This window comes from Antechinus flavipes, chromosome X, assembly GCF_016432865.1.
Source record: "Antechinus flavipes isolate AdamAnt ecotype Samford, QLD, Australia chromosome X, AdamAnt_v2, whole genome shotgun sequence".
In the NCBI taxonomy this organism is placed as follows: domain Eukaryota; kingdom Metazoa; phylum Chordata; class Mammalia; order Dasyuromorphia; family Dasyuridae; genus Antechinus; species Antechinus flavipes.
In genome coordinates, this window is record NC_067404.1 from 80,055,156 (window position 1) to 80,077,258 (window position 22,103).

General features: G+C 43.8%; 1 protein-coding gene across 1 annotated transcript; it reads left to right on the forward strand.

The window, feature by feature from the left end:
• The first annotated feature begins 646 nt into the window (after nt 1–646).
• On the forward strand, nt 647–15,569 carry LOC127542850 (hepatoma-derived growth factor-related protein 2-like). Its single transcript, XM_051968702.1, has 3 exons — nt 647–991; nt 14,120–14,395; nt 14,931–15,569. Exons 1-3 carry the CDS (start codon nt 739–741, stop codon nt 15,200–15,202), a joined length of 801 nt encoding a protein of 266 aa, XP_051824662.1. The 5' UTR covers nt 647–738; the 3' UTR covers nt 15,203–15,569.
• The last annotated feature ends 6,534 nt before the right edge of the window (nt 15,570–22,103 follow it).

The window sequence follows — 22,103 nt, forward strand, 5'->3', positions numbered from 1 at the left end:
GGGTCTCCATGGTGCAGAAGCAGAAGTGGTAGGCTGTCCCATGTGAGGATGCTATTGAAGTTGCTGAGAGTGTTTATTTTAGGGGAGAAAAGATTTGGGGTGGGGAAGGATGTGGGGGATCTGTGTTTCCATAGAGGAAGGGCTGTCTCTGGCAAGAGAGGTCAGCCTTTTTGTTTTTGGCCTCCAGAGGGAGAGAGGAGCCAAGTCAAGAGAAAGTCACCAATAATATTGTTCTCAAGTGCCCTTGATTATCTGGGGACACAGGAGAGGGATCCTCTCTTCTCTTTGTTTCTTTTCTTTTATTTGAGAAGTGATTAGGATTAAGTGACTTGCCCACAGTCTCATAGTTATTAAGTGTTAAGTGTCTGAGGTCACATTTGAACTCAGGTTCTGAGTCCAAGTTTGCCGGTACCAGTACCGGTACCAGAACAGTATAGCTGGCCCAAGGGGACTTCTAATGGGGAGACCATTTGTGAGAAATGTTGTCAAGAGCTCCTTTCCATGCGAGCAGGAGTTTTTCTCCCTTCACTCCTCCCCCCTCCCTTCTAGGAAGTAACGTATAGAAAACTGTGGAAGGTTCTAGAAGAAGGAAATAGTCAAGGTTGAGGTTAGGCTACTGTTTGAAAGACCCAGTAGGAGGCAGCTGCATTTCCTGTTGGACACTCTTTCCGTTGTGGCTGAGGACAGGACAGGAGCTTCGAGCAAAGCTCCTCAGGGGCCTTAGTTGAGCGGGCTGCAATGGGGGATCCAATCCCCGTGGACGACCTGGGGGGTGGTGAGGAAGAAGGGGAGACATTTGATGACGGCTGCGGTTGGACCTGCTTCTGTAACTCCTGTCCACCACCAAGAAGATGGTGGACTTTCGCTGAGGCGAACGAAGAAGACTCTTCCAACCTAGAAGTCCAAGAAGAGGGCCCTGTTGATATCGAGTCATCTTCTGACTTTGAATTTCCAGCCAGGGAGTCACCAACTGAGGAATCAGAAATTCAAGGTAAAAGGAACTGGGAGAAAAGTTGAAGGATGGCGGGATGGCTTGGGGCAAGATCGGGGTGTTACTTCAGCTCATTCTGTATATACTTGACAAAACTTCCTCCATTACTTGTAGTATTATTGTTTAAGAGTGTGTGAACAAGCAAATGTACTTTTGGAACTGATTTTCTAAACATTTTCCTTACTCTAAAACATTCTGGAATAACCAGGAAAAAAAAGGAAAAGAGAAAAGACTTTTAAAGTAAGTCTGGAAACAAAAGTTCTGGAAATTTCTTTCACAGCTCTGTGATTCCGGCCTCCATTTTGAGGACAGACAAGTACCACAGGCTGTCACCCCTAGGCCCAAAATGGCTGCCCACAGGCCTGTACAGTCTCATGGTTACCTCCCTCTAGGCCCAAAATAGCTGCCAGTAGGCCAGTCATAGGCCCATACAGTCTCATGACTGAGAAAATTCTAGCTATTCCTTACAAATGTGCATTTTAATGACTAAAAATACCACCAAAAAGCCAGGGATAGAATTATAATGTTGATGTTGGGAAGGGAACTTATTTCATATAGAGATAAGAAAAGCAAGGACCAGCCCGATGAAGCAAATTCATGCCAAAAATGATGATTAAACAATGACTCCTGACCTTTTAAGTGGCAGAGTGGGTGGTAAAGAACAGAGGAATTGGGGGAAGAGCTAAGGGAGGAGCAGTTAAGGGGGTCAGAATGAAATAAGGTAATCATTCATGACTAACCTGGAACTCACAAACCTGAAAAAAACTTCTTGTAGTTAATCTGTATTTCATTATTTCATTATAATTCGTTTTCCTTATAACCATTTGTATACTACTTCACACTTAAAAAATCTTTCTTTGGAGCCACTTCTGGACTCCCCTAGTCTGCCCAAGATTTCTACAAGCATTTGTATTCTATTAAATTTTTTTTAAATGTTTATTCTGAGTCTTTTCTAGGCTCCTCTACTCTGCCAAAAATTGCTGCAAGCATTTGTATTCTATTTTATTTTTTAAAATTGTTTATTCTGAGCCTTTTCTAGGCTCCCCTAGTCTGCCAAAAGTTGCTACAAGTATTGGCATTTTATTTTACATTTTAAAAATCTTTCTTCTAAACCATTGGTGGACTCCCCTAGTGTGCCCAAAATTTCCACAAGCATTTGTATTCTATTTAAAATTTTAAAAGTCTTTATTCTGACCAAAATTTCTACAACCTTTTGTATTCTATTTTACATTAAAAATTTTTTTATTCTGAGCCATTTCTGGGCTCCCGTAGTCTGCCAAAAATTGCTACAAGCATTTTATTCTATTTGATTTTTTAAAAATGTTTATTCTGAGTCTTTTCTGGGCTCCCCTAGTTTGCCAAAATTTGCTACAAGTATTGGCATTTTATTTTAAATTTTAAAAATCTATTCTGATCAGAATTTCTGCAACTTTTTGTATTCTATTTTACATTTAAAAAGTTTTTATTCTGAGCCATTTCTGGACTCCCCTAGTCTGCCCAAGATTTCGACAAGCATTTGTATTCTATTTTATTTTTTTTAAATGCTTATTCTGAGTTTTTTCTGGACTCCCTAGTCTGCCAAAAATTGCTAGAGGTATTGGCATTTTATTTTACATCTTAAAAATCTTTATTCTAAACCATTGGTGAACTCCCCTAGTGTGCCCAAAATTTTCACACGCATTTAGTACAAAATACCAAAGTTTGCAGAAATTTTGGTCAGAATAGATTTTTTAAATTTTAAATAGGTATTCTATTTTGTAGAATTTTATTTTACATTTTAAAAATCTTTCTTCTAAACCATTGGTGGACTCCCCTAGTGTGCCCAAAATTTCCACCAACATTTGTATTCTATTTAAAATTTTAAAAATCTTTATTCTGACCAAAATGTCTACAACCTTTTGTATTCTATTTTACATTTGAAAATTTTTATTCTGAGCCATTTCTGGGCTCCCGTAGTCTGCCAAAAATTGCTACAAGCATTTTATTCTATTTGATTTTTTTAAAATGTTTATTCTGAGCCTTTTCTAGGCTCCCCTAATTGGCCAAAAATTGCTACAAGCATTTGTATTCTACTTTATTTTTTAAAAATGTTTATTCTGAGCCTTTTCTAGCTTCCCCTAGTGTGCCAAAAATTGCTACAAGTATTGACATTTTATTTTACATTTTAAAAATCTTTATTCTAAACCATTGGTGGAGTCCCTAGTGTGCCCAAAATTTCCACAAGCATTTATATTCTATTTAAAATTTTAAAAATCTTTATTCTGACCCAAATTTCTGCAAACTTTTTTTTTCTATTTTACATTTAAAAATTTTTTATTCTGAACCATTTCTGGACTCCCTTAGTCTGCAGAAGATTTCTACAAGTATTTCTTTCCATTTTATTTTTTTAAAATGTTTTTTCTGAGTCTTTTCTGGGCTCCCCTAGCGTGCCAAAAATTGCTACAAGTATTGGCATTTTATTTTAAATTTTAAAAATCTATTGTAACCAAAATTTCTGCAACTTTTTGTATTCTACTTTACACTTAAAAAGTTTTTATTCTGAGCCATTTCTGGACTCCCCTAGTCTGCCCAAGATTTTGACAAACATTTGTATTCTATTTTATTTTTTAAAAATACTTACCTGAGTTTTTTCTGGACTCTCTAGTCTGCCAAAAATTGCTCGAGGTATTGGCATTTTATTTTACATCTTAAAAATCTTTCTTCTAAACCATTGGTGGACTCCCCTAGTGTGCCCCAAATTTTCACACACATTAAATGCAAAATACAAAAGGTTGCAGAAATTTTGGTCAGAATACATTCTTAAAATTTTAAATAGGTATTCTATTTTGTAGAATTTTATTTTACATTTTAAAAATCTTTCTTCTAAACCATTTGTGGACTCCCCTAGAATGCCCAAAATTTCCACAAACATTTGTATTCCATTTAAAATTTTAAAAATCTTTATTCTGACCAAAATTTCTACAACCTTCTGTATTCTATTTTACATTTGAAAATTTTTATTCTGAGCCATTTCTGGGCTCCTGTAGTCTGCCAAAAATTGCTACAAGCATTTTATTCTATTTGATTTTTTAAAAAATATTTATTCTGAGCCTTTTCTAGGCTCCCCTAGTCTGCCAAAAATTGCTACAATATTGGCATTTTATTTTAATTTTTAAAATCTTTTTTTCTAAACCATTTGTGGACTCCCCTAGTGTGCCCAAAATTTCCACAAGTGTTTGTATTCTATTTAAAATTTTAAAAATCTTTATTCTGACCAAAATTTCTGCAACCTTTTGTATTCTATTTTACATTAAAAAAAGTTTTATTCTGAGCCATTTCTGGGCTCCTGTAGTATGCAAAAAATTGCTCGAGGTATTGGCATTTTATTTTACATCTTAAAAATCTTTATTCTAAACCATTGGTGGACTCCCCTAGTGTGCCCAAGATTTCGACAAACATTTGTATTCTATTTTATTTTTTAAAAATACTTACCTGAGTTTCTTCTGGACTCTCTAGTCTGCCAAAAATTGCTCGAGGTATTGGCATTTTATTTTACATCTTAAAAATCTTTCTTCTAAACCATTGGTGGACTCCCCTAGTGTGCCCCAAATTTTCACACACATTAAATGCAAAATACAAAAGGTTGCAGAAATTTTGGTCAGAATAGATTCTTAAAATTTTAAATAGGTATTCTATTTTGTAGAATTTTATTTTACATTTTAAAAATCTTTCTTCTAAACCATTTGTGGACTCCCCTAGAATGCCCAAAATTTCCACAAGCAAATGTATTCCATTTAAAAATTTTAAAATCTTTATTCTGACCAAAATTTCTGCAACCTTTTGTATCCTATTTTACATTAAAATTTTTTTTTATTCTGAGCCATTTCTGGGCTCCTGTAGTCTGCCAAAAATTGCTACAAGCATTTTATTCTATTTTATTTTTTAAAAATATTTATTCTGAGCCTTTTCTAGGCTCCCCTAGTTGGCCAAAAATTGCTACAAGCATTTGTATTCTATTTTATTTTTTTAAATTGTTTATTCTGAGCCTTTTCTAGGCTCCCCTAGTCTGCCAAAAATTGCTACAAGTATTGGCATTTTATTTTACATTTTAAAAATCTTTATTCTAAACCATTGGTGGAGTCCCTAGTGTGCCCAAAATTTCCACAAGCATTTATATTCTATTTAAAATTTTAAAAATCTTTATTCTGACCAAAATTTCTGCAACCTTTTGTATCCTATTTTACATTAAAATTTTTTTTTTATTCTGAGCCATTTCTGGGCTCCTGTAGTCTGCCAAAAATTGCTACAAGCATTTTATTCTATTTTATTTTTTAAAAATATTTATTCTGAGCCTTTTCTAGGCTCCCCTAGTTGGCCAAAAATTGCTACAAGCATTTGTATTCTATTTTATTTTTTTAAATTGTTTATTCTGAGCCTTTTCTAGGCTCCCCTAGTCTGCCAAAAATTGCTACAAGTATTGGCATTTTATTTTACATTTTAAAAATCTTTATTCTAAACCATTGGTGGAGTCCCTAATGTGCCCAAAATTTCCACAAGCATTTATATTCTATTTAAAATTTTAAAAATCTTTATTCTGACCAAAATTTCTGCAACCTTTTTATTTTAGTGTACATTTAAAAGTTTTTATTCTGAGCCATTTCTGGACTCCCTTAGTGTGCCCAAGATTTCTACAAGTATTTGTATTCCATTTTATTTTTTTTAATGTTTATTCTGAGTCTTTTCTGGGCTCCCCTGGTGTACCAAAATTTGCTACAAGTATTGGCATTTTATTTTAAATTTTAAAAATCTATTCTGATCAGAATTTCTGCAACTTTTTGTATTCTATTTTACATTTAAAAAGTTTTTATTCTGAGCCATTTCTGGACTCCCCTAGTCTGCCCAAGATTTCGACAAGCATTTGTATTCTATTTTATTTTTTTAAAATGCTTATTCTGAGTTTTTTCTGGACTCCCTAGTCTGACAACAATTGCTCAAGGTATTGGCATTTTATTTTACATCTTAAAAATCTTTCTTCTAAACCATTGGTGGACTCCCTAGTGTGCCCAAAATTTCCAGAAGCATTTATATTCTAATTTAAAATTTTAAAAATCTTTATTCTGACCAAAATTTCTGCAATCTTTTGTATCCTATTTTACATTTAAAAATTTTTTATTCTGAGCCATTTCTGGACTCCCATAGTCTGCCAAAAATTGCTCCAAGTATTGGTATTTTATTTTACATTTTAAAAAAATTTTTATTCTGAGTTATTTGTGGACTCCCCTATTCTGCCCAAGATTTCTCCAAGCATTTGTATTCTATTTTACATTTTACAAATCTTTAATTTAAGGCCTTTATTGACTCCTGTAGACTACCCACAATTTCTGCAATCATTTTTATTTTATTTTATATTTCCAACATCTCTCTTCTGAGCCATATCTGGGCTCCCCCAGACAACCCCAAATTTCTACAAGCATTTTTATTCTATTTTCCATTTAAAAAAATCTTTTTCTAAGGTCTTTCTGGACTCTTCTTGTGTGCCTAAAATTTCTACAAGCTTGGTTATTTTATTTTGCATTTTAAAAATCTTTATTCCACGGGGCAGTTAGGCGGCTCAGTGGATAGAGAACCAACACTGAAGTCAGGACTTCCTGAGTTCAAATCTGGCCTCAGACACATAACACTCTAGCTGTGTAATCCTAGACAAGTCACTTAACCCCAGTTACCTCAGCAAAAATAAGTAAGTAAATAAATAAATAAAACAAAAATCTTTCTAATGAGCCATTTCTGGGCTCCCCTAGTCTACTTAAAATTAATGCAAACTTTGTTATTTTATTTTACATTTTAAAAATCTTTATTCTAAACCATTTGCGGTCTCACCTGGATACCCCAAATTTCTACAAGCTTTTGTATTGACTTTTACATTTTATAACTATTCTAGGGCCTTTCTGGGCTTTTCTAGTCTGCCCAAAATTGCTAGGACTTGAAAAATCCTTCATCTGTGGCCTTTCTGTACCCCCTCCTGTGCCTCAAATGTCTGCAAGCATTAGTATTCTATTTTATACTGTAAAAAGCTTCATTCTGAGACATTTCTGGGCTCCCCCAGACTGGCAAAATTTCTACAAGCATTGGGATTTTATTTTATACTTTAAAAATCTCTGTTCGAAGGCTTTTCTGGACTCCCCTAGTGTGCCCAAAATGAATGCAAGCTTTGTTATTTGATTTTACGTTTAAAAAATCTTTATTCTGAGCTCTTTCTAGATTCCCCTAGTGTGCCCAAGATTTCTACAAGCATTTGTATTCTATTTGACATTTAAAAAATCTTTCGTCTAAGACCTTTCTGGGCTCCCCTACTATGCCCAAATGTTCAGTAAGCATTTGTATTCTTTTTTACATTTTAAAAACCTCAATTCTGAGCCATATCTGGACTTCCCGAGATTGGCAAAATTTCTCCAAGCATTGGGATTTTATTTTATCTTTTAAAAATCTTTCTTCTGAGCCATTTCTGGGCTCCTCTAGTCTACTGAAAATTAATACAAGCTTTGTTATTTTGTTTTCCACTTGAAAAAGCTTTATTCTGAGCTCTTTCTGGGTTCCCCTAATGAGCCCAGAATTTCTACAAGCATTTGTACTCTATTTTCCATTTTACAAATCTTTATTCTAAGGCCTTTCTGGGCTTTTCTAGTCCACCCAAAATTTCTTGAACATTTGAATTCTATTGTATATTTTGAAAATCTTTATTCTGAGGCCTTTCTGGGCTCCCTCATTCTGCCCAAAATTTCTACAAGCATTTGTAATCTATTTTCTCTTTTGAAATTCTTTCTTCTGAGGCCTTTTTGGGCTCCCCTCCTCTCCCCAAAATTTCTGCAAGCATTTGTATTCTCTTTTACATTTTGAAATTCTTTCTTCTGAGGCCTTTGTGGGCTCCCCTCCTTTCCCCAAAATTGCTACAAGCATTTGTGTTCTCTTTTCCATTTTACAAACCTTTATTCTAAGGCCTTTCTGGGCTTTCCTAGTCTGCCCCAAATTTCTAGGAGCATTTGAATTCTATTTTACATTTAAAAAATGTTTCATCTGAGGTCTTTCTGGGCCCTCTGTTGTGCCCAGAATTTCTACAGGCATTTGTATTCTATTTTTCATTAAAAAAAAAAAACTTTATTCTGAGCTCTTTCTAGACTCCCCTCCTCTCCCCAAAATTTCTACAAGCTTTGTTATTTTATTTTACATTTTAAAAATCTTTATTCTGACACATTTCTGGGCTCACCCAGATATCCCAAATTTCTACACGTGTTTGTATTCTTTTTTTCCATTTAAAAAATCTTTCTTCTAAGATCTTTCTAAGATCCCCTAGACAACCAAATATTTCTACAAGCATTTTATTCTCTTTTACATTTCAAAAACCTCTATTCTGAGCCACATCTGGGCTCCTCCACACTGCCCAAAATGGCTACAAGCATTTGTTCTCTATTTTACATTTTAAACTTCTTTGTTCTAAAGCCTTTCTGGGTTTTCTTAGTCTGCCCAAAATTTCTAGGAGCATTTGAATTCTATTGTCCATTTAAAAAATTTTTAATCTGAGCTCTTTCTGGACTCCCCTAATGTGCCCAAAATTTCTGCAAGCATTTCTATTCTATTTTCCATTTTACAACTCTTTACTCTAAGGCCTTTCTGGGCTTTCCTAGTCTGCCCAAAATTTCTAGGAGCATTTGAATTCTATTGTATATTTTGAAAATCTTTCTTCTAAGGCCTTTCTGGGCTCTCCTGGTCTGCCCAAAATTTCTTCAAGCATTTGTATTCTATTTTACATTTTAAAAATCTCCATTCTGAGCCATGTCTGGGGTTCCCTAGCTTGGCTAAAATTTCTAGAAGCATTTATATTCTATTTTACATTTTAAAATTCTTTCTTCTGAGGCCTTTTTGGGCTCCCCTCCTCTACCCAAAATTGCTACAAGCATTTGTATTCTATTTTATTTTTTTAAATGTTTATTCTGAGCCTTTTCTAGGCTCCCCTAGTCTGCCCAAAATTGCTACAAGTATTGGCATTATAGTTTAATTTTAAAAATCTTTTTGCTAAACCATTTGTGGACTCCCCTAGTGTGTCCAAGATTTCCACAAACATTTGTATTCTATTTAAAATTTTAAAATCTTTATTCTGACCAAAATTTCTACAACCTTTTGTATTCTATTTTACATTTAAAAATTTTTATTCTGAGCCATTTCTGGACTATTCTACTCTACCAAAAATTGCTACAAGCATTTTATTCTATTTTAAAAATGTTTATTCTGAGCCTTTTCTAGGCTCCCCTAGTTGGCCAAAAATTGCTACAAGTATTTGTATTCTACTTAAAATTTTAAAAATCTTTATTCTGACCAAAATTTCTACAACCTTTTGTATTCTATTTTACATTTAAAATTTTTTATTCTGAGCCATTTCTGGACTATTCTACTCTACCAAAAATTGCTACAAGCATTTTATTCTATTTTATTCTTTAAAAATGTTTATTCTGAGCCTTTTCTAGGCTCCCCTAGTTGGCCAAAAATTGCTACAAGTATTTGTATTCTACTTAAAATTTTAAAAATCTTTATTCTGACCAAAATTTCTACAACCTTTTGTATTCTATTTTACATTTAAAATTTTTTATTCTGAGCCATTTCTGGACTATTCTACTCTACCAAAAATTGCTACAAGCATTTTATTCTATTTTATTCTTTAAAAATGTTTATTCTGAGCCTTTTCTAGGCTCCCCTAGTTGGCCAAAAATTGCTACAAGTATTTGTATTCTACTTAAAATTTTAAAAATCTTTATTCTGACCAAAATTTCTACAACCTTTTGTATTCTATTTTACATTTAAAAATTTTTATTCTGAGCCATTTCTGGACTTTCCTACACGGCCAAAAATTGCTACAAGCATTTTATTCTATTTTAATTTTTAAAAAAATGTTTATTCTGAGCATTTTCTAGGCTCCCCTAGTCTGCCAAAAATTGCTACAAGTATTGGCATTTTATTTTAATTTTTAAAATCTTTTTTCTAAACCATTGGTGGAGTCCCTAGTGTGCCCAAAATTTCCACAAACATTTGTATTCTATTTAAAATTTTAAAAATCTTTATTCTGACCCAAATTTCTGCAACCTTTTTATTCTATTTTACATTTAAAAATTTTTATTCTGAACCATTTCTGGACTTCCTTAGTCTGCAGGAGATTTCTACAAGTATTTCTTTCCATTTTATTTTTTAAAATTTTTTATTCTGAGTCTTTTCTGGGCTCCCCTAGTTTGCCAAAAATTACTACAAGTATTGGCATTTTATTTTTAATTTTAAAAATCTATTCTGACCAAAATTTCTACAATTTTTTTGTATTCTATTTTACATGTAAAAAGTTTTTATTCTGAGCCATTTCTGGACTCCCCTAGTCTGCCCAAGATTTTGACAAGCATTTGTATGCTATTTTATTTTTTAAAAATGCTTATTCTGAGTTTTTTCTGGACTCCCTAGTCTGCCAAAAATTGCTCGAGGTATTGGCATTTTATTTTACTTCTTAAAAATCTTTCTTCTAAACCATTGGTGGACTCCCTTAGTGTGCCCAAAATTTCCACAATCATTTGTATTCTATTTAAAATTTTAAAAATCTTTTTTCTGACCAACATTTCTGCAACCTTTTTTATCCTATTTCACATTTAAATTTTTTTTTTTATTCTGAGCCATTTCTGGGCTCCCGTAGTCTGCCAGAAATTGCTCCAAGTATTGGTATTTTATTTTACATTAAAAATTTTTTTTATTCTGAGCCATTTGTGGACTCCCCTATTCTGCCCAAGATTTCTACAAGCATTTGTCTTCTATTTGACATTTAAAAAATCTTTCTTCTAAGACCTTTCTGGGCTCCCCCTAGTGTGCCCAAATGTTCAGTAAGCATTTGTAGTCTCTTTTACATTTTAAAAATCTCAATTCTGAGCCATATCTGGGCTCCCTGAGATTGGCAAAATTTCTCCAAGCATTGGGATTTTATTTTATCTTTTAAAAATCTTTCTTCTGAGCCATTTCTGGGCTCCCCTAGTCTACACAAAATTAATACAAGCTTTGTTATTTTCTTTTCCATTTAAAAAATCTTTATTCTGAGCTCTTCCTGGGTTCCCCTAATGAGCCCAAAATTTCTACAAGCATTTGTACTCTATTTTCCATTTTACAAATCTTTATTCTAAGGCCTTTCTGGGCCCCCTATTGTGCCCAAAATTTCTACAAGCATCTGTATTCTATTTTCCATGGTAAAAGTCTTTATTGAGCCATTTCTGGACTTCTCTAGACTGTTCAAAATTGCTACAAGGATTTGTATTCTCTTTTCCATTTTACAACTCTTTATTCTAAGGCCTTTCTGGGCTTTTCTAGTCCACCCAAAATTTCTCGAGCATTTGAATTCTATTGTATATTTTGAAAATCTTTATTCTGCACTCTTTCTGGGCTCCCTCAGACTGCCCGAAATTTCTACAAGCATTTGTATTCTATTTTCCATTTTGAAATTCTTTCTTCTGAGGCCTTTTTGGGCTCCCCTCCTCTCCCCTAAATTTCTGCAAGCATTTGCATTCTCTTTTGCATTTTGAAATTCTTTCTTCTGAGGCCTTTTTGGGCTCCCCTCCTCTCTCCAAAATTGCTACAAGCATTTGTATTCTCTTTTCCATTTTACAAATCTTTATTCTAAGGCCTTTCTGGGCTTTCCTAGTCCGCCCCAAATTTCTAGGAGCATTTGAATTCTATTTTACATTTAAAAAATCTTTCATTTGAGGTCTTTCTGGGCCCCCTGTTGTGCCCAAAATTTCTGCAAGCATTTTTATTCTATTTTACATTTTAAAAATGTCTATTCTGAGCCCCATCTGGGCTCTTCCACACTGCCCCAAATGGCTACAAGCATTTGTTCTCTATTTTACATTTTAAACATCTTTGTTCTAAAGACTTTCTGGGTTTTCTTAGTCTGCCCAAAATTTCTAGGAGCATTTGGATTCTATTGTACATTTTAAAAATCTTTCTTCCAAGGCCTTTCTGGGCTCTCCTGGTCTGCTCAAAATTTCTGCAAGCATTTGTATTCTATTTTCCATTTTACAACTCTTTATTCTAAGGCCTTTCTGGGCTTTCCTAGTCTGCCCAAAATTTGGAGGAGCATTTGAATGCTGTTGTGTATTTTGAAAATCTTTCTTCCAAGGCCTTTCTGGGCTCTCCTGGTCTGCCCAAAATTTCTGCAAGCATTTGTAATCTATTTGACATTTTAAAAATCTCCATTCTGGGCCATGTCTGGGGTTCTCTAGCTTGGCCAAAATTTCTAGAATCATTTATATTCTATTTTACATTTCAAAATTCTTTCTTCTGAGGCCTTTTTGGGCTCCCCTCCTCTCTCCCCAAAATTGCTACAAGCATTTGTATTCTCTTTTCTATCTTATACATCTGTATTCTAAGGCCTTTCTGGACTCTCCTGGTCTGCCCAAAATTTCTGCAAGCATTTGTATTCTATTTTATATTTTAAAAATCTCCATTCTGAGCCATCTCTGGGGTTCTGGAGCTTGGCCAAAATTTCTAGAAGCATTTATATTCTGCTTTACATTTTAAAATTCTCTCTTCTGAGGCCTTTCTGGGATCCTGTGGACTGCCCAAAATTTCTAGAAGCATCGGTATTCTATTTTCCAGTTCAAAAATCTTTATTCTGAGCCATATCTAGCCTCCTCTAGCCTATCCAAAATTTCTAGAAGCATTGGCTTTTTATTTTACATTGAAACATTTTTTCCTTCTGAGGCATTTCTGGGCTCCTGTAGACTGCCCCCCATTTCAACAATACACACAGAAAAGGGAAAGGAGTCCTCTTCCAAGGGTTCTGCCCAATTTCAAATATAGTAGAATCATTATTTTGGTTTGCTCACTTTTGGCCCTGCTTGGGATTTCCCTGCAATAGGTAGCCCCAGGAGAAAGCACTAGCACATTTCCCATCTCTGGGCAAGTATAACTAATGTATATATAGCTCTTATAAGATACAGGGTTAATTAAGCCTTACAATTTTTAGCGCATTTGATTGTCCCAACAACCCCTGGAGAAAATATCCTTGTCGTTCCCATTTTGTAGATGAGGAAACAGGCCGAAATTAATTTTTCCTCGAGGTCAGAGAGTTTCCTTCAAGATCACACAATTAGGACATAGGAGAGGCAACTTGAATTCAGGCTCTCCGGACTATCGCATCCAGTCCAACACTACCTAGCTGCCTCCCTCAGTGGCTACCTCATTTTCCCTTACCCCAAAATATCACAAAATCATTTTGCTTCTAATTTACCACCTCTGAATATACCCCCCTCTCTCCTCTGGCCTGATACCTCCCAGTGCCCTCATCAAGCCTGAGGTACTACAGTCACTCCCTCCGCTCCCCTCACTCCACTGCATCAAGTCACCAAAGTGTTGGTCCTAAAGTGCCCGCAGATCGCGCGCCACTCCATAACGGATTCCTAGTGTCTCCCTCCAGGAAGAAAACCCGGGATTCACTTGTTGAGCCCTTCCATCTCCTTCCCACCTCCCCAACCTTATTACTCATCACTCTCCTGAACTCAGTCCATCATGACTCAGGCTAACCAGTTTGCTGTTTGTCACACACAACCCCACTTCCCTCATCTCCACACCCTTAATCCAACTGGCTCAGTGCTTGAGATGCTCAGCCGCTTCAGCTGGGCCTCAATTTCCCTAGAGCCCTTCTGCTTAGAAGCGTCTCCCAAGCCCCTTAACTGCTTGGGGCCCCCTCTCTGAGTCTCCCAGTCCCGGCTAAATCCTAGATAACCTTACATGCCGTCTACGTCTCCAGAATATGAACAGCCGGCCCTGGGGACGGACACTGTTTGGGCTTTCACTTCATGTCTCCGGCACAGGCGGGGCACATAGCAGATACAAATGGTCATTGATCGATTGATTATTCTAAAAATGTTCCAATATGTATCAGCGAGGCTTCTGCAAAATGGTTCAAAGTTTGGCGGGGGGTCACGGTAGGATCTGAACCCAGACCTCTCGCTTCCAAAGCCTGCCCTCGGCCTTTTCCCCCCTTTACCTAATTACCCAGGAATGCCCGAGTGACTTCATTAAAACTACAGTAATCTTTGTTTTTCCTTTTCTTTTCTTTCTTCCCTTCTTTTTCAGCTTCTGGTCTAGGTTTTAGAAACAAAAGAGCTTTCTCTTCCAGCAGTGAGCAGGAGGAGGGTCCTGCTGTCAAGTTAGTTAAGGTGAAAGCAGATGACCTGTCCAGCATGAAGGAGGAACTGGCCAGCATTAAAAATAATGTGGATTTCCTTCTGTCTTCTGTTGAGAAAATGGAGGGTAAGAAACCACCACCCAAGAAAAGGGGAAGACCTCCAAAGAAGCAAGAGGGCAAAACTACCAAGAAAACTGCAGCTACCAAGAAGAAAGCAGGAAGAGGTAAAGAAAATGGCCTGGGGTGGGTGGAGGGGAGTCTCCAGGAAGAGGAAGAGCTCTCTTGGCTCCCAGTCTCACTCTGTCCCATACTTGGGAGAGGCCATCCCCGAACAAATCCCTTCACTGGTTCATTTAGTGCCTTTAACCGAGACTTCATTCACTTCCCTCCTAGTAGGCCAAGAGGCCCACACATTCTGCAATAAAGCCTTTGGATGCTTCCTAAAATCTTTACCTCTGGGCAGGTTCGCCCCAGTAGCATAAGATCTTGGGTAAGTAACGTCTCTCTCGGCCAGTTCACTCCCATGGAAAGTTTGGAAGGAAGTTTGAGTCGATGGTTTCAAAAATCTCTTCCAGGTTCAATCCTTTAGACCTCTGTAACTGGGCCCGGGTCAATAAAAATGGATCGTGCTGTTTGTACCTCTGCTGGGCGGCTCAATTAAAAGATTGAGAAAAGGTCTAGTAAGCTTGCACACCCACCGGCTAGATGAATGTCAAGTCCTAATGGGAGGTCGGCCTCTCTTGTTTATTTTATTGACAGGCAAGGCTCAGAAGGCCAAGAAGGAACCAGCTGTCAAGAAAGGGCGCCGGGGACCTGCCGCCAAAGCTGGCAAAGGGAAGAGCTCTCAGCCAAAACAAACCAAAGGGAAGGCCATGAAGAAGGGCAGTGCCAAGGCTCAGGAGGAGGATGACAAGAAGAAGGGCAAGAAGAAGAGAGGCCGTCCTCCCAGCAAGAAAGCCGCAACCACCAAGAAGGGAGCGGCTAAGCGGGTTGGCAGACCCCGCAAAAGCAGCTCTGACAAAGCTACTTAGGAGGGATCCCATGGCAGAGGAGGACACGGAAGCCTGAGGTCTACAGGGTTTGCTGAGGTGGTTCCAGGATGCCGGAGGTACAGCCGTCGTTGAGAGGCTTGAGCACAGCAGAAACACCAGAAAAAAAAAAAAGTGCTCCCTGCTGGCCTTCCGGGTCCACCAGGACCCATGTCCTAGGGCCATTCTCCCCAAGCCCTGTCCCTCAGTGTCTTCCAGCATAGGCTCACTAGTGTCCTCAATATCGACCTCTCCAAATACCCTTATTCAGCCCAGTCACACAGGTGGTCTATCCCCCCTCCCCAAATTTGGCTAAGACCACCAAAATTTTCTGCATTATCTAAAAAGTGTAGTGTGACTTCAAAATAAATGTTATTATTCCTTCTGCAGTTCTGCGTTTCGGTTTGGTTTTTTAAGGCGGCTGCTGAGAGGTGGGTAGGAGAAGAAAACCCAGGAGATGGGGAAAATCTCTGTCCCCTCGGACTCGGTACAGGAGCGTGGCGGGGAGCCCCACGGTCCAGATCAGACAAGGGAGCAGGGACTGGCCCGGAGGCTGGCCCCCTCTTGGTCGGGCCTCCCATGCAAGGCTCCGAGAAACTGAGTTCATTAAACACTGAGTGTCAGGCATAAGAGCCGGGGTTTCAAAAAGAGGCAAAAGACAACTCTTGCTTCCAAGGACTTAGACCCTAAGGGGGAGAAAACATGCAAGCCAATAGATGGATGAAGCAGGTTCTACAGGGAGAAATGGGAAACAAAAACCAGAGGGCAGGTGCTTGAACCAAGAGGGATTGTGGCTGTTCCAAAGCAGGCCCAAATCTTTAGGGATTCCCCCCAATCTTTGCCCACAGAGCTGCAGCACAGTTACAAGGGAGCGCCTGCCCAGGAGGCAGGGGTGCCCAGGGTGCCTAGAACAAGAGTGGGAAGTCAGCATAGATGCCCAGTAGCCATTACTCTGAGAAGTGCCCCGTGGTGCTGTTGGTACCGACCGAGGGCTGGGACTGCTGGACAGACGGAGGTCGCAAGGGCAGGGAAGTCCGGGGGAATGCCGGGGAGAGTAACCTCCAACAAGGTCCCTTACCTAGGCGTGAGCCCAGTCTCCGAGCTCAGCACGGCCAAGGATCTGTGACCTGGGGTGACGTGGCTCCCGAGGCCTCGACCAGGGCAGAGCATAGGGCTGGAGCAGCCCGCAGAGCCACAACTATGGCACCTGCATCCTGGTCAGGATGGGGCCCCTACAGCCTGGGGCCAGCATTCGGGGTCTGCCTGCCTTCAATCTAGGCCCTGCTTCTTAAGGCCCTCAGCCCCAGGCAAATGAGGGATTGGGACCATGAGGTGACAGGAAGTACTTCAAGGAGGGAGGAAGTACATCCAATGCTTAGATCTAGGGGCTAGTCAAAGGGGAGAAGGGAGAGCTCAGAATAACAGGGTGAAGTAGGAGGACATGGCTGCCCACAGACCCCCTGGAGCCCCTCGAGGCTGTGGCTGATCTTTGTATCATCTGGATTTCACAGATGAGGTCCGTGCCGGCCAGGCGTCCCACAAGGTAGGCTCGGCGCCAGTCTGTGGGGATGGCGGGTGACCCGGCGTGGATAGGACAAAGGGCTCGGGTGGGGCCCCGGGGTGCTTTTCCTGACTTCCTGGATGTCCAGGGTCCCTTGCGGCTCTCCAGTTCCATGGCCCAATTGTGCATGGGATTGACTTTTGGCAAGTCCCATGCCCTCTGTGGGCCCAAGCAGCTGTAGCTGCATTTGGAGATGCCCCAGGTCAGTGCCAGGTGGAATATTCTCTGAGGGCTGGAGCTAGGCCAGCCTTATGCCTCAGTATGCCTCAGTTTCCCTTTCTATAGAAGGAAAGGGACTGTTCTAGATCAGGGAATCCACCACCCGGCCCAGCCTGCAAAGCTCCCCCAAAGGGCCCAGCAGCACATGACAGTGTGTTTGGGAAACAGGTAATAAAATCCACGACAACCCCACAGAGCACAGAGAACGGGAATGAGGGCTTCGCGAAGGGAATACGCTCCCCCAGGGACCCTGGTGGAGAGGAGAGCGGCCCCGTTTCTGCCGCAGTTGGACACCTCTTCGGATGGTCTGTAGGGGACCCCAAGGCCAGAGGCAAGTGGTCCCCAACACATCCCCGGCTGCCCCGAGCCCCGGCCGCTGGAACGATGGGCAGAGATAGCCGGGCCAAAGAAACCGAGGCGGGCACTCCTGCCCGTTCCCGGGCAGAGCTGGGGGCGGGGGGCTCCGCATCCCATGGCCTAGTTTTCTCCTCGATACAAAGTGCGGGGCTGCTGAGCGGCTGCCCTCCCGCCAACCCTGGGACCTCACTCCCTGCAGATTGCACAGGCTCCGAGAAGTGTTGCAACCGCGGCCCTCCTTGGCGGGCACGGGGCCGCGGATTCGTTACTCTGCCTTATCAGGGCTCGGTGTCCCCAAAGAGAAACACGGAGCGGGATCACGGGCAGGGGAGGAAGGCCACGGTCCCTGGCAAGCGTCCGAGGGGCCGGGCTGTTCTGTGGTTTGTCACACAAAGTAGCCTAAGCTTCAAGGATGGGAAGAACTGGGGCAGCGGGTGGGGGGGGGAGGTCACCCGAGGAAAACCGTTCCGGGGACAAGCAAAATATGGACAACTGAGACTCAGGGGCGGCCCGCCTCAGCCCCAGGCATGGCTCAGCACGGCTTCTCCTTGGGGCAGGAGACGGCCCAACTGCACCAGAGGGCTCATGATGGGACCGTGGGGGAGCTTCTGTGAGGTCCTGAGAGGTCATTGGGATCAGGTCACAGAGGCCCCAGCCTAGGGATGGGGGCTGTCAGCACATAAAGCAAGTTCCCCCTCCCCACAGGGGGCAAGGATGAGGAAGTGGGCTCCGGCTCCTAGGACCCCCCTTAGAGAAAGGGACAGCCATCACTTTGGAGATGGGGAAACTGAGGCCCAGAGAGAAGAAGGGCCCCTTGCCCAAAGCCTCAGGGCAACCTTGGGCACCCCTCCTAGGGGTGTGAGGTGGCCTCTGAACCTAGATGAGAAAACAATGAGCAAAGCCCAGAAGGGTGACAGGGCCCAGAACTAGAGACAGCGTCCACAACTGGGGAGGGGCCAGAACGGTGACGGGGCTGGCCCAGAGCATTGTCTCTAAGGGTCTGAGCACGAGGAGGCTGAAGGGCCCCAATGGGAGGCCCCGAGCATCTGACTGGTCCTGACTGCTTTAGACCAGGTGTCTGCTGAAGCCCCATAGCATGCTGGGACTGTGGGATTGTGGGGTACTCCAGAAGGAGGGCCTTGTGGGTGTTTCACATCTTAGTGAGAATGAGTGGAGCAGCCCCCTCGCCTGGAGCCAATCTGCCCGAGACCCTTTGGGGGACGGGAAGGGGCAGATTCAGGGTGGCTCTTAGGCTGCCAAGGTTGTCCCCGGTCTCGGTCAGTTGGGGTCCTCCTGCCGGCCTCGGGGTGGCCGAGGCTGGACCTGGAGGGGGCCCTTTACACCAAGCCTGGAATGGGTGTTTCCTGTCCTTCCTGTGCTGTTCTTTCCCTGCAGCCCTCCCCCAGAGGCCCCTGCCTCTTCCCAAAGTTGTAACATTGCAGCAAATCTCTTCTGTCCCACCCAAAGCTTCTTCCCAGACCCCCAACAGAGCAGGTTTTGGAAAGGTGCTGGTGAGGGAGTGGAAGGAGGCTGAGCGAGGCCACTGGGCTGGGGGCTGAGAGGCGCAGGGGTCCTGGGGAGGAGGGAATGCCGGTGGGAGGGACAAGGAGTTTTAGGGGGACCATGGAAAGATAGTCTCATCAGCCCCTGGGAGGGACCTTGGGCCTAGAGATGGCCTAGAAAGTTCCTTGGGTGTGGGGGAGAGAGGAGGCAGGCAGGAGGTGGGGGAAAGGTGGGAGGAGAGGGTGGGACCAGGATTAAACTTATAAATGTCCAATAGGTTCTTGCTGCCATTTCTCTCTGCCCTCTGGAAGCTGGCACATCAGAGGCAGCTGCTCAGTCTTCCATAGCTGCCTGTCATCACCAGCCCAGGACAGGGCTAAAGGGCAAAGCCCCCAGAGGCTTTGAAAGCATGAGTGGAGATCTGCCTGAGGGCAGGGAGGATTGGTACTGGGCTTCCCCATCAACCCAGTCTATCAGCAAAGAGTGCTGGGAAGGCAGGAAGCCAGACGACTCCTCTGAGGAACTGGGTCCTCCTCTTGAAGCTGCAGCTGAAGCTAAAGCAACTGAAGAAATGACTCCTGAAGGTAACTGGGGGCTCAGGTGAAGGGGGGACCGACACTCTTGACAAACTGAGGACTCAGGATCAAGAAAAGCAGCTTTCCTACCTCCTCCCTTAGACCAGGACTGGGCCTCTATTTCAAACCTTTCTGTATTTTTCATGGAAGGCAAAGGGACCTCCAAGAGGAGGATCAAAGGCAGCCTGAACCCTGGCTCCAAGCCCTAAGACCCCCCCACCCTTGACCCCTCCAACCCCCGCACCCACCTGCACCTTGAACCTTAGCTCTTCTTTTTGCATGGGCGGGAGCAAGGCTTCGGAAGGAGAGGGGGCAGGGGCCAAGGCTGCGGGCAGGGGAAGTGCCACGGTGGGCAGTGGGGAAGCATTGTTGGGCAGTGGGGGGCTTGGCTTGGGCCCAGAGCTGGGCCGTAGGCAAGCGACACAGGTGGGAGCTAAGAGACTGGAGAGGAACCCAAAGGGCAGCAAGGAGGGCTGCCCCAAGCTGGGGCTACAGGCACCCAGACAGGGAGAGGAACTCCCCCCATGGTCTGCTTGCCAGGGTTGGGGGGTCTGGAGAAGTGGCAACATGAGGAGGGACAGAGAGACACAGAGAGAAAGGGAGAGAGGGAGCGAGCTGGGGCTATAAGGGCCTTCGCCCTGCTGGGGGTGGGGTGAGGACCTGGCTTTCAGTCCTAGGCTCTGCTGCTGCTCTACCCTTAGCTCCAGTGCACAAGTCCCTGAGCCAGGACTCAGTTTCCCCATCTGGAAAAACTTTAAGCTTTGGCTTTATGAGTGAGTGCTCTTTAGGGGGCCCCTCTGTGCCAGCGGAGGTTCAGGAGAAGTGAGGGCAGTAGGCCGGCGGCGGGAGGACCACCCCCGCCCCTTGCCTCCCCTGTTGGGTGGGGGACAGGCGCCCCCAATAACAGGCCTCAAAGCCCCCGGGGAAGCGCCAACCATCACTAACCAGAGAGAGGGCTCTGCTTGTGATTCTTTGACTGACAGGGAGCTCCAAGGGCAAGGGCAAAGGGGGCTCCGGCTCCAAGCGAGGCTCTAACGCCAAGTCCTCCAAGGGGAAGGCCGAGGATCAGCAGAGCATCCGGAGGGACCTGGCCAAGATCGAGCAGAAGGTGGATCTTCTGCTGGAGAAGATGGATAAGTTCATCAAGGAGGCCGGGGCTGCTATGGAGGAAGAGAAGAAGCAACAGCTTCCCCCTCCTCCTCCTCCTCTCCTTTTCCCTCCTCCTCGTCTCCTACCTACCCGTCCTCCTCTCCCACCTCCACCTCCTCCTCCTCGTCATTCTTCCTATCCACCTCCCCCTTCTCCACCTCCTCCTCCTTTCCCTCCTCCTCCTCCTCCTCCTCCTCCCCGTCCTCTTCCTTCTCCCTCTCCTCCTCTTCCTCCTCCCCCTCCTCCTCCTCCTCTCCCCCTCTTCCTCCCCCTCCACTTCCCCCCCCTCCATCTCCTCCCCTTCTCCCCCTCCTCTTTTTCCTTGTTTTTCTCTCCCTCTTTCTCCCCCTCCACTGCCGCCTCCTCCTCCTCCTCCTCGCCTTCCTCCTCCCCCTCCCCCTCCCCCTCCTTCCCCCCCCTCTTCCTCCTCCTCCTTCCCCCCCCTCTTCCTCCCCCTCCACTGCCTCCCCCCCTCCCCCTCCTTCTCCCCCTCTTCCTCCTCCTCCTTCTCCCCCTCTTCTCCCCCTCCACTTCCTCCTTCACCTTCTCCCCCTCCTCCTTCCTATCCCCCTCCTTCTCCCCCTCCTCCTTCTCCCCCTCCTCCTTCTCCCCCTCCTCCTTCTCCCCCTCCATTTCTTTCTCCCCCTTCTTCTCCCTTTTCCTTTCCTCCCCCTCCTCCCCCTCTTTCTCCTCCCCTACCTTCTCCTCCCCTATCTTCTTCTCCTCCTCTTCCTCCTCCTCCTCCTCCTCCTCCTCCTTCTCCTCCTCCTCCTCCTCCTCCTCTTCCTTTTCCTCCTCTTCCACCACCACCACCACCACCTCCTCCTCCTCCTCCTCCTTCTCCTCCTCCTTCTCCTCCTCCTCCTCCCCCTCCGCCACCAGTCCAAGCCCTGCAGCAGGTGGTCCTGCCCCAGCAGCACCAGGGTGGCAAAGGCCAGAAGAGATCCAAGGGCGGCGCCAAGGGGGCTCATGCCGAGGCCGGAGGTGCTGGAAAGTCTGCGTAGACGGCGGAGCCCTGACCAGAGGGACGCCGGAGATCAAGGCCGGGAGCGAGCGGCGGCTCCCTCCCTCTGATGCCTGAGCCTTGGTCCTAGACCCCCCCCCCTCCCCGGGCCTCCTCCCCCAAGCGCAGCGGTCCCCGATCGGCTTCTCCAGGCCCCCCAGTTCAGCCCCTGACCGTGGCCGCCCCTCGCCCCGAAGCTTCCCGCCGGCGGCCACCCGACTCCCCGCGGCCCTCCCGGGGGGGCCCCCACTCAAAGCATCCCTGAGTTCTCCTGACATTTCTCTGCAGGTTTAACAATAAAAAGCATTTTGTGGCGCTTTGCGTGATTTGCTTTTATTCCAAGGGTCCTCGGGCGGAGGGGGGAGGGGGACGCGGCAGCCAGGGGAGGGGGAGCCCCCATCCTTTGGGACCAGCCCTGCAAGGGCTGCTGCGGAGGGAGGGGGGCAGCGGCCTGGAGCTGGGCTACTTCTTCAGCCCGTCCCCAGAGGGGGAGGGAGCGTTGGCAAAGGGCCGCAAACGGGGCCGTGCCGTCGGGGC

Bases quoted from the DNA above. Each gene is read 5' to 3' on its own strand.
- LOC127542850 (XM_051968702.1), top strand. From the start codon at position 739: ATGGGGGATCCAATCCCCGTGGACGACCTGGGGGGTGGTGAGGAAGAA. The intron at 992-14,119 runs GTAAAAGGAACT...CTTCTTTTTCAG, and splicing joins TGAGGAATCAGAAATTCAAG to CTTCTGGTCTAGGTTTTAGA. The intron at 14,396-14,930 runs GTAAAGAAAATG...TTTTATTGACAG, and splicing joins CAAGAAGAAAGCAGGAAGAG to GCAAGGCTCAGAAGGCCAAG.